The sequence below is a fragment of the Oncorhynchus mykiss genome, chromosome 15, assembly GCF_013265735.2.
Source record: "Oncorhynchus mykiss isolate Arlee chromosome 15, USDA_OmykA_1.1, whole genome shotgun sequence".
NCBI classification, from domain to species: Eukaryota; Metazoa; Chordata; class Actinopteri; order Salmoniformes; family Salmonidae; genus Oncorhynchus; species Oncorhynchus mykiss.
This window is the reverse complement of record NC_048579.1, coordinates 60,007,206-60,022,195: the sequence shown is the minus strand read 5'-3', so window position 1 is coordinate 60,022,195 and position 14,990 is coordinate 60,007,206. Positions and strand designations below refer to the sequence as shown.

The window sequence follows — 14,990 nt, the reverse complement described above, 5'->3', positions numbered from 1 at the left end:
TAAACCTCTGCCCATGTCAAGTACTGACTACGCAAATTTTACCCCCTCACACATCAAAGTGTACAAATTGTTCTCAGATACATGTTGAAAAGAAAACACATGTGATCTGAAAATGAACACTACATACAGGAGTTGTACATCAGTTTAGTCTATGCCTTGTATTGTGGTGTCTGTCATGTATTGTAATTTTGTGTTGCATCATGCTGCTTGATCTTTCAAGCAGTTGAAGGAAATTGTACATTGTTATGAAATGTTTTAATTGACAATAAAGAGGTATTATTCTATTCACGGAATTGGATTCATTTTTAATTAGTTGTTGAACACATGAGATGCTGTGCTCACACAATCTGAAATGTTCTTACTTTACCAATCCTATGAATGTTTACATTTGTTATAAATTAAGTTTGGAGATAATATTGTATAAATTAGGATAAGAAAGAGTCTATATATGTCATTTTCTAGAACCAACTCTCTGCAACTGAACTCACATAAATCCTGCATGGTGGCATCATACAGTGGCAAGATTTGGACTACAGACACAAAACTACAGAACAGGCAGGGCACGGACGCGTGAACGCGCATGTAGCCATCTCATTTCACAGAGCCCCTGTAATCTTGGGCTGTAGACCCCGGAGAGTGTAGGGGCGGGGCTCGGGTTAGGGGTTGATGGGGCTGGAGGAGGCGGAGTCACGGTAGTCCTGCCAGGGCCGCCATTTTTGCAAAGGGAAAAGAGACAGGGTAGAGGGGATCTAATTTCTAACAGTCGGCGTAGGTAGGACACAATTTTAACGGTTCGGAACTGACTGTCATTATTGGGTTCCAATAACTACCAACGAAAATTAATTACAGTAGGGGGAGTCTCAAGAAGACTGCTATCAGTGTAAATATTTTTAAACCTTATGGAGCCGCAGTGTGGAGTGAAGTAGCTATTGTTTTGGTTGTGTAGAGAGCGAGGCTCTAGCGACGGGGGTCTCACCCAGGTCGCTGTTTCTTTATTCAGGGTATCTACAGTGAGTGGACTTTAACTGTAAGTAAAACGTTTTAAAACTACCTCATACGTTGTCTTAGTTTCAAGAGCTCATCAAGTTAGTCTAGCTAGCCAGCTTACCGACTTGGTTTATCATGGCTAGCTACTGTAGCTAGTAACGTTAGCTACGTGGATGCTGATGGCGCTATAGTTACATGTTAGTTAATAACTAACTCTCTCGTAGCAAATCAGTTGGTTTTTAATATAAGTGAGCCACTTATTTAGAATGTTAGTCCTGAATTAGAGTTGTTTTGGTGTAACGTTAGCTTGTATTAGCTGGCTAGCAACTGTTATCATTTGCTAGTTAGACAGTGCAGTGTTTAGCTAGCTAACGTTAGCGCATTTGAATTTTAGATTTAACCTGCTGCTTCTGAATTGAATTGTTTGTTAATGAAGAGAGGCAATCAATACTTTATCAAACATGAACTATTTTGGCTAGTTAACTTTACCTGCAATGTCAGTATGCTGTTGTAGTCGAACGTAACGTTAACTAGGTGGCATGAAGAACTACCCCGCTCTCTTTTTCAACCAGCCCCCAAAGGATGGCCAGTTTGCCAATGTACTCCCATGCAATAGGCTAGTGGTAAATGTACTTACAGAACAAGTAAATCATGAATTGCAGTATTTGTTCGACTGGCTTGGTTTAACACATCCGTTCTCTTTATCTAGTTACAGATTTTCATATGTGGTTGGAAGTACACGTCTTGTTGATCCTATGGTTTATTTCCGTTTATGAATAACTAGCCAACAAGTCCACACAATATGGTGTTGCGCAGAGGGCATTGACAGGGCTTTTGTTTACATATACAGCTAGATAACTAAAGACTACGTATAATTTCCGGAAATTGTAGTTGCATTATATTTATTTTCAAAGTTCAATCGCATGTCCACAGTTGTGTAAATGCTTTTTTTTAGATATAAAACTAGAGGCCTCAGTCACGAGATGAACAAACGGCTATTGGTCCGGTAAACTCCCACCCTTCTATTTGGTTGCTAGCTGACAAATGCATTATATCCCTTAATTTAGATTCAAAGGGTATGTGGTTTAACTGCTGCAAACGTGGGGGGAGGGGACCATACCTCAGTGGAGGGGACATACTCAAATCGGGGAATCTTGCCTCCACTGACAATGTAGCCTCTTTGACCGTTTAAACTGTGCGATTGGTTACAATAGATTGTCTCAATGTTATTTCAAAGGGAAATCGTTAAATGCGAGAATGTATATTCAGCAAGCGTGTTAACTTTGCGCATTGTTCACACCATGACGTGCCAAGTTGCCTTACTAACTAGCTTAGGTAGCTAATCTTTTCATGTTAAAGCCCTCGTTGGTCAGCGTAACGACGTTTACCGCAGTTCGAACGCTAATATTAGCTAGCTAAGTACTACGACTGGTGTAGCAGTCTGGTAGTAGTACAAGCTTCAAATATTGATACAATAACTCATGTATTTTTTTCAAGACAGAGGTCCAATGTAATTTGTTAGCCGCTAGCTACGTAGCTTGAGACAATGGTTCATTTGCCGAGACTCGCTAGCCAACGTTTTGTATATTTGAAAGCCATTGCAGCTAGCATGGCTCGTTAGCTAAACAGCCGGCTAAATTACCGACGAGATTCTACATTTTTCAAATAATAACTACACAGAAACGGCATCGACAGATTGATACTTAAGTAAGAATGTCTGAAAGACGATTGATTGCTTTCTTGGGGATTTTCTTCTCGTGGCGAGGGTCCGTCCCCCAGTTACACGGTTTTCTCGCTGTCCTTAGAAAAGCGCTATGAAAATGGCGGCTTGGCTTGATGTTGTGGTAATTTAATAGCTATGTTCAGCCCTCCACACCCCTATCGGCTGAGCTGACTGCAGCGCCGACACACTCACGGGAAAGCTAGTGCACAATGGGATATATTTATTAAAGATAGCTTTCTGTCGTACATTTAAATAATGACAATGTCCGCGTTTGATGCAAACATATACTTGTCAGGTCAAGTTTGAGATTCGCTGGCCAACTGTCTGTTTAGCTAATAGTCCCCCCCTCATGTCGTTCAATCACATTTCTTTGCTAATATTGTGTTTCGTGATGCTTTGTATTTTAGGAGCAGGGTGTATATACAGATTGTACTACAACGCAATATACGTCAGATCAGATTTATTGTAGTTGCTGAATTTGGCCGAGTTATTAACATGTTGTCATGTTGAGGAGTTGCATAACAGGATACAAACGCAGCACTTTGTAGAACAATATGAGGTTTATTGCCACCCCCACTCTTCTTTGACCTCATACTTTGTCCAACACTAAACATTCCCACCCTTTTCTGGCAAGTTGGACTAAGTTACCACATTTAACAGTAAGTAGGCTACTAGTCTAACTCATGTGTTTGTAGAAAGCACTAGGCGGACATTTTTTATATCTCATAATTCACTATCAATAACCTACCCATTCTCTTACTGTGGTCGAATGGTAGGTTCATGAAACATCAATGTTATTTTATGGGGTAAGCATGTCAATGTAGTTAATAAGTAGTAATTATCTAAAGGTCAGCTCGACTGAGGAGGAAAGCATTATACTGATTGTGGATATGAACCATAGAACAAGCAGGTCACAACAACCATGATTTGTGTCATTGCTGGAACTATGTGCTTGTGTAATACTTACCAGTGTTAGGGTATGACTAGTACTAGAAACTCAGTCATTAAATTAGCTAGGAAGATTTCAGTGTGGTTAGGCCTAGCTCGTTGGAATATAGGCTAATTTGTCTCAATTGTATTTTCCAATTTGGAAAATTTGCCTAATTCACATTAAATTCATGAATAGATAAACAGGCAGTTTCTCAAGTCCTACCTGGTGGCCAAAGGCGTTGAGTTTTGTGAAGGGGGAATGAAACAACAGCCGTGACTTGGTTATTTCCCTTTGACATTGACAAAGACCTGCTGCCCTCCTCTTGCCCCTCCCCCTCCCAGCGCCTTACAGGCTCAGAGCAGATGCCCGTCATCAAATAACCAAACAATGAAAATAAATGGCCAGATTTTTTGTTGTTTTGGTTGGTGACAGTGTTGAAAATTCATGATAACACACAGCTAGCTGACACACAGCTGGCCAGCGAGTAGCTCTATATCACTCCTTATAGAAATAACAAGAACCCAAGTCTCCCAACAAGGCTTTTTAAACTTGCCTGGCTACACCTCACACATGTACACATGACTCCACTTTGCCCAAACAATCTTCTGACAGTGAATGTCTTTCCTTTCATGTGTTGTGACATTTTTCCAACAGCTCAGGCCCCATTCACAGTAGTATGGCCCCGTCCCCTGATGGTGGCTCTAGCTTTGGGATGGTGTGAGGCAGGCAGCTCTACACCGCTTCATTCCCTCCTCTCTGCTGGCCTGTGAGACAAACCGAAGAAGCTGGATACTTCTCTGTGGTGCAAACTTTGGTAGCCTCTGTCCAAATGCCAGTTTGAGACAGTCGCCCAGTGTTTTTTTTCTCCTCATGACCCCATGTTGCCATAGCTATGTAAGAAGAGACTCCTCCTTAAGCGAACAGAAAATTATCTGGATTTGTGGCCATCTTGGATGGAGGCTGCCGAGAGAGATTGCCATTAATCTATTCTGTTTTGGTTCTCCAAGACGGCACTAATTAGTCTTCTGTGTCTTTATGAGGTGAGGGTTATGTTAATTCCCCCTCTGCCATTCGATGGCAAGAGGACAAATCATTGGATGCAGAGGTGTTTTCAGTTTTCCCCACAGTGAGGCTGTGCAGCTGCTCTCTTTCTCTAGAGGAGCCTAGTGAGAGGGCTGTGTAGGCTATCTTCGCTGCCACGGCTGACTGACTGACACTCTGATACAGGCACGCATTTGCTTGTGACTCCTGATCTTTCTTTTAAATGACACAGGTGCTTGTTTCACAAATGCCTGTCAACAGTGGGGGTAAAGTAAGGCCTCAGACTGCTGTACACTGCTCCCTCTAGTCTTTCCACAGCTTATCTTTGCATAGTGGGATTCATCCTCCACCAAATTAATGATGTCATGCTACGTTTGTGATATCACTCATGCAGTGGAGACCTAGATGCAGAGAGGCCCTGGGAGACGTGGGCCTCTGCCGGGAAGTAAAATAGACACTGGTTTGAACTGCTGCAGGCTGGAATCCTCTGACAAGTAATGTAGCTGGCACAGTAAAAAAAAATGACTGTTTCCCTCGATGTTGGCCTCTCTGAATACAGCAAAAAAGGTCTCCATTTTGTGTGGACGTGTTATAAATACTGGATGAGAGCGGTCCTGCTGTGTCTAATCAGAAGCTGATATATAATACACAATCCCCAGTCACCTACCTCTTCTTCCTCTTAAAGGGACAGTGGCCTCTTGCTCTGTCCTGGTGCTAGACGCCATGCACGGGGCTGGAGCGCTTCTTGCTTCGTGGCAGTCATGCTACTATAACCATGTCACAGTCTCATAGCATTCTAAAAGTCTCCCTAACTGCGCCGTATTCAAATTGCCTCACACACTGACTCACACTGCCTTCTCTGGTTCCCTCTCCTCACTCCCCCTGGTGGGTGCCCCCTCTGTACACTCTTACACAGCTGTAAATACCTGATATGGTGTGTGTGTTTCGCTGGCTGTGTTGACAGAGAGAGGTGGCCTGCCTGCCTGCCACTCCCCCCTGGGGGACAGAGGAGTGCGTGGCAGGGAGCTCTCGCTACTGTCTTGGGTGACACCTTTCCTCAACCCCAGGCGCACACACACATCCATGAAGGGCTCAATAAGAGAAGCTATGAAGGCTTTTCGAGCGGCCAATAGCCAGGACAGTGGGCCACAGAGGGGGGAAGTGAAGGAGTTCACAAAACAGGATGTTTACTGCTAGTCTGCTGTATCGAACGAAGTGCTGGGTAGGACAGAAGAAGGCCATAGCTCAATGGAGCTGGTGAGAATCTATTGACTTCCTCTCTGCCTGCCTTGTCCTCCACTATAGAGTGCTGTTTGTGTTGTTCTCTCTGTCCCTGGAGAATAACAGACTCCATCCTGAAACTGTATCATCTGTATAGATATAGCTGGCTGACAACAGTACACTGCCAGCCTGGGTAGTTTTACCCTGTGGGGCTGCCTGGCTCTGTGGTTCTAAGCCTCCAGTGTCCTCCCTTTCTGTGTAGAGCTAGAGTCGGGGCTTTAGTAGCACATAGGAGGCTGGCCTTGCTCTGAGGCCCAGCACAGTCGCATAGGTCACACACGAGAGGGAGACAGGGTTCAGGTAACCTGTTTTTTTGCGGTGCTGGGCGGCTGTAAAGGATCCCTTGTTAAATGGGCCTTTCGCTAGTTAGACTACCTCCCAAATAGGTGCCCCTGGGCTGGGACTGCTGCAACAGCAATCCTGATACTTCCCTAGCCCTGCCCACTTCCTGTTGCTGTGCTACATGCTAACGCTACTTACTTAGTGCAAGGCACGCTGGGTACTGGGTAGACTCAGTGGAGGCGAGGGTGAATGTAGTGGTTGGTGATATAACGCCAGTGTGAGCCAGGTGTGAAATTGATCATGGAACAGTGCTGTAATTTGGCTTGAGTGTCTCTGACCAGGGCTGGGCGATATGGCCAAAATATCATATCACTTTATTTTTCACATTTTTTTAATGGTATTTCATGTTTTTTTAAATAAATGTTGTACATAAGCTTTATGAGTAGTGCAAGGCCCTAAGGTGATTTCAATGAGTCTTTCTCTATTCGGATTGTTTTATACTGTTTTCAACCTCATCCAAAAATAATTTCTGCATTTCTTGCACTCATTTGAGATAATTGCAACACTGCCACGTAGGGCTGCACAATATGGGCAAAAAAAACCTAGGCCTATGATTAACACCAGGCACAAAAAAGCTAGATTTCAGCCTAAAAGTCTCACTTTTATTTGGTTTGAGCAGTTGACCTTTCTTTCCTAATATAGACAAGACTGAGTCACTCAGGTTGACAGGCGAGCTCGACGCAAATCAATGATTTTGTTTGTCATCGGTCATCCTTATCAAATTTAAGAATGTCAAATGGTGCCGTGCTGTGTTAGGGAGAGGAGGCTGTACTGAGGGAGAGTAGGCCAGAACAGGCCCGCCCCAGACCAGCTGTCAGAACCTGTCTGTACTGCACTGAAAACCCTGGCTGGGTGGCTGTACCCTGCACCCGAGATGGGAGATGCAAAAATCCCTGTTTTTGAAGATCCCTCATTTACCCCCTGTGTGTGTTCGTTTGACAGGGTACAAGCCCAAAGTGTGTAGGCTGATGTGTATAGAGTAGCCTCTAGGGCCCACTGTCTCTCACTCACTCTCTCACACACACAGAGTGTGCTGGCCTGGGGCCATTGTCTGCTGTTTAGTGTACTCTGCAGAGTGTGGATGTGGATGTGGACGAAGCAACATCATTCTCTCTCCAATGCCTTTTACTGGGTCTGGACACAGTGCAGTTTGCTGCTGCGCGATAGGTGGTCAATGGTAAACATCACAGTAGAACTTATCTACTCGCCACTGGTGGCACCCAATCTCTAACACACGCATACACACAATGTAGGCCTACATCTCTAATGTCCTGTATTATTGATGTATGGCTTCACCTTCAGAGGTAAAGCACAGAGGGAGCCCTGGCAGCTTGGGCACAGTGATTAATGAAGGACAGGACAGCTGATGCAGAGAGTAGCCCTGTTTGGGCACTGTGAAAGGTAGGGTTGTGACATTCTGATGGTGTCTTTTTCCAGTGTATAGGAGTGTCTTTATTTTGGTGTGTGCGCTCATGGCTCGCTGCTGCGATGACTCAGCCTATGAGGATGGTGTGAAGTCACTTCAGCTCTGTTGGGAACTTAGAGGGAAGGACGAGCGCGGCGTCCGTTAGAAGCCTGTCTTTATGTCCATCGTTCTCTTCTCCCGGCTCAAAATCAAACACTGAGACTTGGCCCAAAGAGCCTCAATGAAAACAAGCTCTGACATACGGTGGCTCCAACTAGCCTAGCGCGTGTGTGTGTGTGTGTTTTCCCTGCTGAATGCAGTTCAGTGACTGGTCTGTCTGAAAAGGAAAGTTATTCCCCCACACAATGACGTGACTGTGGCCTTAGTGAGGAGGGGGGTATTGGGAAAAGGAGGAGGGCAAATGAGAAGAGGGGGGAGAGTGGGCTCAGCTCTAGTCTCTGCTCTACTCTCACACGTAGTCTCAGAAGGCTGCTGTGCCTGTGCTAGAGGAACCCTAGTGCCCATACAGGAGTTTGGGTGCCTCCCAGAGGGTAGATGGATCATTTGGAAGGCTCCCTGCAGCGCTGTGAGATCTGTGATGAGAGAACATCAGACAGAACGAAAGGGGGGACAAAAGCACCACAGCTTTCCTCCTCGCTTGACTAGCTAGTGTTCTGCCATCAACATTTTTTGCTTCGTCTTTCTCTCCCCCTTTTCCTCCTGTACTCTCCCTCCCCCTTTCCCTCCTGTACTCTCCCTCCCCCTTTCCCTCTTGTACTCTCCCTCCCCCTTTCCCTCCTGTACTCTCCCTCCCCCTTTCCCTCCTGTACTCTCCCTCCCCTTTCCCCTTCTTCACCATGCTCTGTTTCTCTCTTCCAGACTCTTTGTAATTAGGAGCCCTGTCTGCGGCACTCCCCTTCCCTTCCATGCTCTGAGGTTTATTTAGGAAAAGGAGAGAGACATCCGGGTGGGGTGGATGGGGCACAGCGAGGGAGGGCAGAAGGAGTGAGGTGGAGAAAGAGTGAGGGAGTGTTTGTCTTTTTCCTCTGCTTTTTTTGGCATGTTGGTCCCGTGTGACAGACAGCTCCGCTAGAGGAAGTGGGAGGAGCGTCGGAGGCAGTCACAGCGCTCAGATTTTGTCAGGAATGCTGTACTGTACTCGTTAGCCTTTTTTCCAACACCCCTTTTGTGTGTCTTGAATGTGTCTGGCCCTGGTGCCGTGTGTGTGTGTGTATGTGCGCCCCTGGGTGCCTCCCAGCAAAGGAATGTGTGCGAGGGTCTAGAAGGGGAGGGGGTTTGGGTTATCTGTCTGTGTGGGGGTGGTTGTGTGTGTGTGTGTGTGTGTGTGTGCATTCCTGAGCAGTGACGGCAGGATTCCCTTAGACAGGCAGAGAAGATCACAGCAAAACGCTTGGAAACAGACGGCCTGTTTCCGAAGGAAGGGATTTTTACTACACCAAAACATACTGAGCCTTTGAGATAACACAAAAAGGTTTTATGTAATTTCAGTGGTCTGGCTAAGTGCCCTGTTACGGGGAAATGTTCCAGCAACAATTGGTTTCTATTGTTAATTGAGCCACACAAAGCTGTGCTGTGATATGGGCCCTGCTGTTTAAAGGGACTGTAAAAATGTTTCGGCGGTCTAGTAAACCTGAAATGTCTAGATTTTTATAGCAGTGTGTCAGAGATGAGCCCTCTCTGCTGGATGCCTGGGCTGGTACACACACAGAGGTGTGAACTCCAGCCTATTTTGTCTTGGCATGTGTCCCTCCCACTAATCCCATTTATCAACAACGCTGTGCTCTCAGTATCAGGGCCAGCGCATATGCCCCTGTCTGGACACATGCCTTGCATTACGTAGGCAATAAGCTATAATAGCCTGTACATTACCACCCACTGTTTGTTTGTGTTTTGGTTAATTGGGACAGGTCTATTTAATCTATGTACGTAGCATTGTTATTGCCTGTTAGCGGGAGTGGCTACCTCTCTCTGTCAACCTACCATTAGTCCCTAGTCCTACTTCTCTCTTCATCAGAGAGAGGCTGCAGTCTGTCTGACACCTAATGGAGTTAATTATTGACTTAGTCTTTCTATGCATCTTCTGTCCACCTGCAATGCTGAACAAACAGAGGGAGAGTGAGACAAGATGCCTATTTTACACTGGCTTTCACATCTAGACACAGCCAGGGGCTTGTGACAGCTCTAATTACAGCGTTAAAGGATTATGCGTGTGTGTGCGTGTCCCTTTTAGAGAGTGAGAGTGTGTGTGTGTACGCTGTTCTGCTCAATAGAACAATCCTGCTCGGCGAAAAGATGGTCTCTGTGTTGCGTTTTTCTTTCTCCTCCTCCATTAATGGCCGCCAGTCAGAGCTCTGTGTTCTCTCACACCCCCTTGTGGTGGAACACTGCCACCGCAGCATCCTGAATTCCTGGCAGTCTGTGTAGAGGTCGCGTTTGACCAGTTTACCGACATCAGGCATCGCCTTACTATAGCTTCTCTTTCCCCTTGCGCCCATTAATGTCTCAGGTAGCCAGTGAGGTGGGCGAGGGTTCTCTTTGAGAGCTTTACTAGGGAAATTCCTATCATGCTGTTTATTTTCTGTGTTACTAGCAGTTAGCTAGTACCTACATCTCACACATCTGAATTTATGAATCATGGTGATTCCTGGAAATACCCTAGTTTCAGATAGGTGACTGTCCCTTTTTCACCATGCTAACTACCCTGTCTTTCTCTCTCTCTCTGTGTGTTGGCAGGCCTTGTGGATGCACTTAGATGTCTGCAATGAGTGCTGTGGCTGGCATGCCTCAGTGTTTTGGACTCCCATGCTCTGGACTCAGTAGGACAAGAATTGATCAGCAAAGAACGTCATGAGCATAGTGATCCCTGTAGGGGTGGACACAGCAGACACCTCATACCTGGAAATGGCTGCAGGCTCAGAGTGAGTATACCAACGTCTTCAGGCCCAACCCACCATCTCATGATTCATCTCACCCTTCTCTTACTCTCTCTATTCTCCTTTTCACTCATTCTCTGCCTCTCCTCCATTGTCTGCTGCTGTCATCCCCCCTCGCATCTTTCTCATCCGCTCTCTCTTTTTATTTCATCCTTTCTCCCCAGCTTCCTCATTCACTTTAATTGGCCCTGTCATCTGTCTGTGTCTGTCGACCATATCTCCCCCTTACAACCTAAAGCTCTCTGTGTCTCTCTCTTTCTGTGTCTCTCTCTAGCCCTGCTGTCTACTGTATGGGACAGGCCTGGTCAATCACTGCCATTGATCACATACACAGCATTACTCACCGTCTCACACCCATCACTTCCCATAGACATTCTCCATGCCCTAATCTGACCACCCAAGTTCCGTATATGACAAAACACACTTTGTAGAGACGATATGAGGCAGAAGACCTTGTCACTTAAATACAACATATGTTGTGTTTATGACTATCTAGCATCACACACCCTTACTGTTCACTTTCTGTTTCTGAGTTGTTGCTTCTGTGTAATACAATGTCAGTGTAGCCAATGTCATGATTTAGAATGACTCCTACCAACCTGACACCACCAGGTGGAGGGAGAATTTTACTCTGAAAATGACGCATCTGATCCATGTCTGTACGCTGTGCACCTTGTTAGGGAAGTGGAGCCTGTCGCCATGGCAACAACATACCACCCTCCTCACAGTATTCCCTATACTCTCCTCGGGGATACTGGCAAAGATTATAGACAAATAAGAGAGACATTCTCTGTGCTCCTGTGGTTGAAGAACATAAAGGTCTGCTTTTAGAGGGCTTGTCTCTTTAAATGGGGCCCAGCCTTAAGAGCTGTTGCAGGCGGCCACAGCTGGTTGCCATAGAAACCTCCCCAATGTCTCCCTTCCGCACTGTGCAGGAGCCATTGCCATGGTCACCAGGCTGAATGACAGGTGGCCCTCTTGTGATTAAGGCATTTAAATGGTTCCCGTCGCGTTCAGGCAGCCCAAACTGTTGCATATACCCTGACTCTGCGTGCAATGAACGCAAGAGAAGTGACACAATTTCACCTGGTTAATATTGCCTACTAACCTGGATTTCTTTTAGCTAAATATGCAGGTATAAAAATATATACTTCTGTGTATTGATTTTAAGAAAGGCATTGATGTTTATGTTAGGTACGCGTTGGAGCAACGGCAGTCCTTTTTCGCAAATGCGCACCGCATTGATTATATGCAACACAGGACACGCTAGATAAACTAGTAATATCATCAACCATGTGTAGTTATAACTAGTGATTATGATTGATTATTTTTTATAAGATAAGTTTAATGCTAGCTAGCAACTTACCATGGCTTCTTACTGCATTTGTGTAACAGGCAGGCTCCTCGTGGAGTGCAATGTAATCAGGTGGTTAGAGCGTTGGACTAGTTAACTGTAAGGTTGCAAGATTGAATCCCCGATCTGACAAGGTAAAGATCTGTCATTCTGCCCCTGAACGAGGCAGTTAACCCACCTTTCCTAGGCCGTCATTGAAAGTAAGAATGTGTTCTTAACCGACTTGCCTCATTAAATAAAAGTGTAATAAAAAAAAACATTTTAAAATCCAAATCGGTGTCCACCTACCTCCACTGTGAGGGAGCACAGGGTAGGGCTGTCTGTCTGTAAAACACACCGGACTACCTACCTCCACTGTGAGGGAGCACAGGGTAGGGCTGTCTGTCTGTAAAACACACCGGACTACCTACCGCCACTGTGAGGGAGCACAGGGTAGGGCTGTCTGTCTGTAAAACACACCGGACTACCTACCTCCACTGTGAGGGAGCACAGGGTAGGGCTGTCTGTCTGTAAAACACACCGGACTACCTACCGCCACTGTGAGGGAGCACAGGGTAGGGCTGTCTGTCTGTAAAACACACCGGACTACCTACCTCCACTGTGAGGGAGCACAGGGTAGGGCTGTCTGTCTGTAAAACACACCGGACTACCTACCGCCACTGTGAGGGAGCACAGGGTAGGGCTGTCTGTCTGTAAAACACACCGGACTACCTACCTCCACTGTGAGGGAGCACAGGGTAGGGCTGTCTGTCTGTAAAACACACCGGACTACCTACCTCCACTGTGAGGGAGCACAGGGTAGGGCTGTCTGTCTGTAAAACACACCGGACTACCTACCTCCACTGTGAGGGAGCACAGGGTAGGGCTGTCTGTCTGTAAAACACACCGGACTACCTACCTCCACTGTGAGGGAGCACAGGGTAGGGCTGTCTGTCTGTAAAACACACCGGACTACCTACCTCCACTGTGAGGGAGCACAGGGTAGGGCTGTCTGTCTGTAAAACACACCGGACTACCTACCTCCACTGTGAGGGAGCACAGGGTAGGGCTGTCTGTCTGTAAAACACACCGGACTACCTACCTCCACTGTGAGGGAGCACAGGGTAGGGCTGTCTGTCTGTAAAACACACCGGACTACCTACCTCCACTGTGAGGGAGCACAGGGTAGGGCTGTCTGTCTGTAAAACACACCGGACTACCTACCTCCACTGTGAGGGAGCACAGGGTAGGGCTGTCTGTCTGTAAAACACACCGGACTACCTACCTCCACTGTGAGGGAGCACAGGGTAGGGCTGCCTGTCTGTAAAACACACACCTACCTCCACTGTGAGGGAGCACAGGGTAGGGCTGCCTGTCTGTAAAACACACACCTACCTCCACTGTGAGGGAGCACAGAGTATGGCTACCTGTCTGTAAAACACACACCCAGGTAGTTATCATCTAGCCCTCTTCCTTCCACCCTACTGATAAAACAAGACACAGATCCTTGTTGCTCTTCGAGGCCCTCGTGTTCTCAACACAGGACAGAGGTTAGCATTAGTGCGCTAACTTGCTAACCCTAGGAACAGCAGCACTACTCCCAGAGGAGCAGTCACTCTCTCTCCACCTCCCTCTGAAAGATGCAGCGGTGTGTGTTGGCTGGCTGTGCAGGAGTGCGCTCTGTGTCTCTCTCTGTCTCTCTCCCTGTCTCTCTCCCTTGCTGTCTGTCTGTGTGTGTGATCTCTTGCTCCATTTTAAGCTCTCTCTTGAGCTGGGAGCTATGATTAGCACATGCCTAGCTGTCTGTTTAATTGACACCTCGGTTCCATCTCTGCTGTCTCTTTCTGCTGTCTCTGCTCTCTGAATCTCCCGGGTGTCTCACATCTCATAGCTTCCCCCTAGACGTGTGTGATTGTGATCGACAATAGCATCATGTACTCTGTGTCTTCGTCCCTGACTTCCTATGAGACAGACATGATTGATGCAGTCAGTCTCAGTCCCTTTGGCCACTCACACTGAAACCAAACATGGCCCCTCGCCATCCATCAAACAAACTCGCTCATCACATGTCTGTTTTCTTCTCCTTTGTCTATCATCCCCCTCTCACCAAAGGGACTATCCCAGGAAAACACAAACCCATTTTAAAGACTCCTCATACGATCACTAATTTCATCTCTCACCACTGAATGATGCATGCTGCATCCATGCAAATCCCCGATTATGAACTATATATTTTTACCCAAGTAAATCATTCACACAGTTTTCAGTAGCCTACTTTAAAGTTTATTTGGATTTGGCTTGGGTTGGATTACTTCTCTGCCCTGGGGAGTGTAGTGAACTCTCTCTCTCTCTCTGTGTGTGTGTGTTTCAGCGAGATGTACACACACCTTCCCCGGGGCCCGCCCCCTAGACCTTTTTACAGGCACTTACGTTTTCACTTTGACACAAAGCGCCTGCTGCTTGAGCGCCAATACCATGTTTAAGGAAGTGCTGCACAGCGAGCATTGAGAGGTCATGGTGTGCAGCACGTGGGGAGACTAGGTGTGAAAGACTGACTCCACCAGGTACTGTACTGCTGCTTTACCCTAGGAGGGACGGGGTGTCTAGAGAGAAGGAGAGGGAGGGTTGGAGCATTGGAGAGGTGTGTTTGTACTTTAACATGCTGACACGTGGCACATCCATTCGTTTGAGTAGCCTAGTTTTGCTACCCTACTGTGCTGCTACTGGCTTGTCATGTATTCCAGTTACTGTCTGGAAGTGTTTCTGCGGGGCTGTGTGTGTGGTGTTTCACATATTTTCTGTTTATTATTTAGGGTTTGTGTGTCAGCTGTTCCTAGTACTCGATGTCCAAATATGCTACATAGCCTGTTTGAGCCATATAACCATAGCATTCTACTACACCATCAGACCATGTATACATGTTGTAACACGGTACCTGTGAAGCTGTCCAGTTTGTTTAGTGGGCTTTTCTCTTGTACTCTGTATTGTTAGCC

At 46.5% G+C, this 14,990-nt stretch overlaps 1 protein-coding gene across 15 annotated transcripts in view; it reads left to right on the top strand.

The window, feature by feature from the left end:
- The first annotated feature begins 689 nt into the window (after positions 1–689).
- Positions 690–14,990, top strand: part of kmt2e (lysine (K)-specific methyltransferase 2E) — a 40,412-nt gene continuing 26,111 nt past the window's right edge. For 8 of the 15 annotated variants that reach the window (XM_036944867.1, XM_036944863.1, XM_036944860.1 and 5 more), the window contains exons 1-2: positions 691–1,027; positions 10,465–10,649. In XM_036944867.1, coding sequence (XP_036800762.1) covers positions 10,579–10,649 — 71 coding nt within the window. In that variant the 5' untranslated portion in view covers positions 691–1,027; positions 10,465–10,578. Of the gene's footprint in view, positions 1,028–10,464; positions 10,650–14,426; positions 14,562–14,990 lie in introns of those variants that run through there. The other 7 variants (XM_036944857.1, XM_036944864.1, XM_036944862.1 and 4 more) reach the window with 4 other exon arrangements.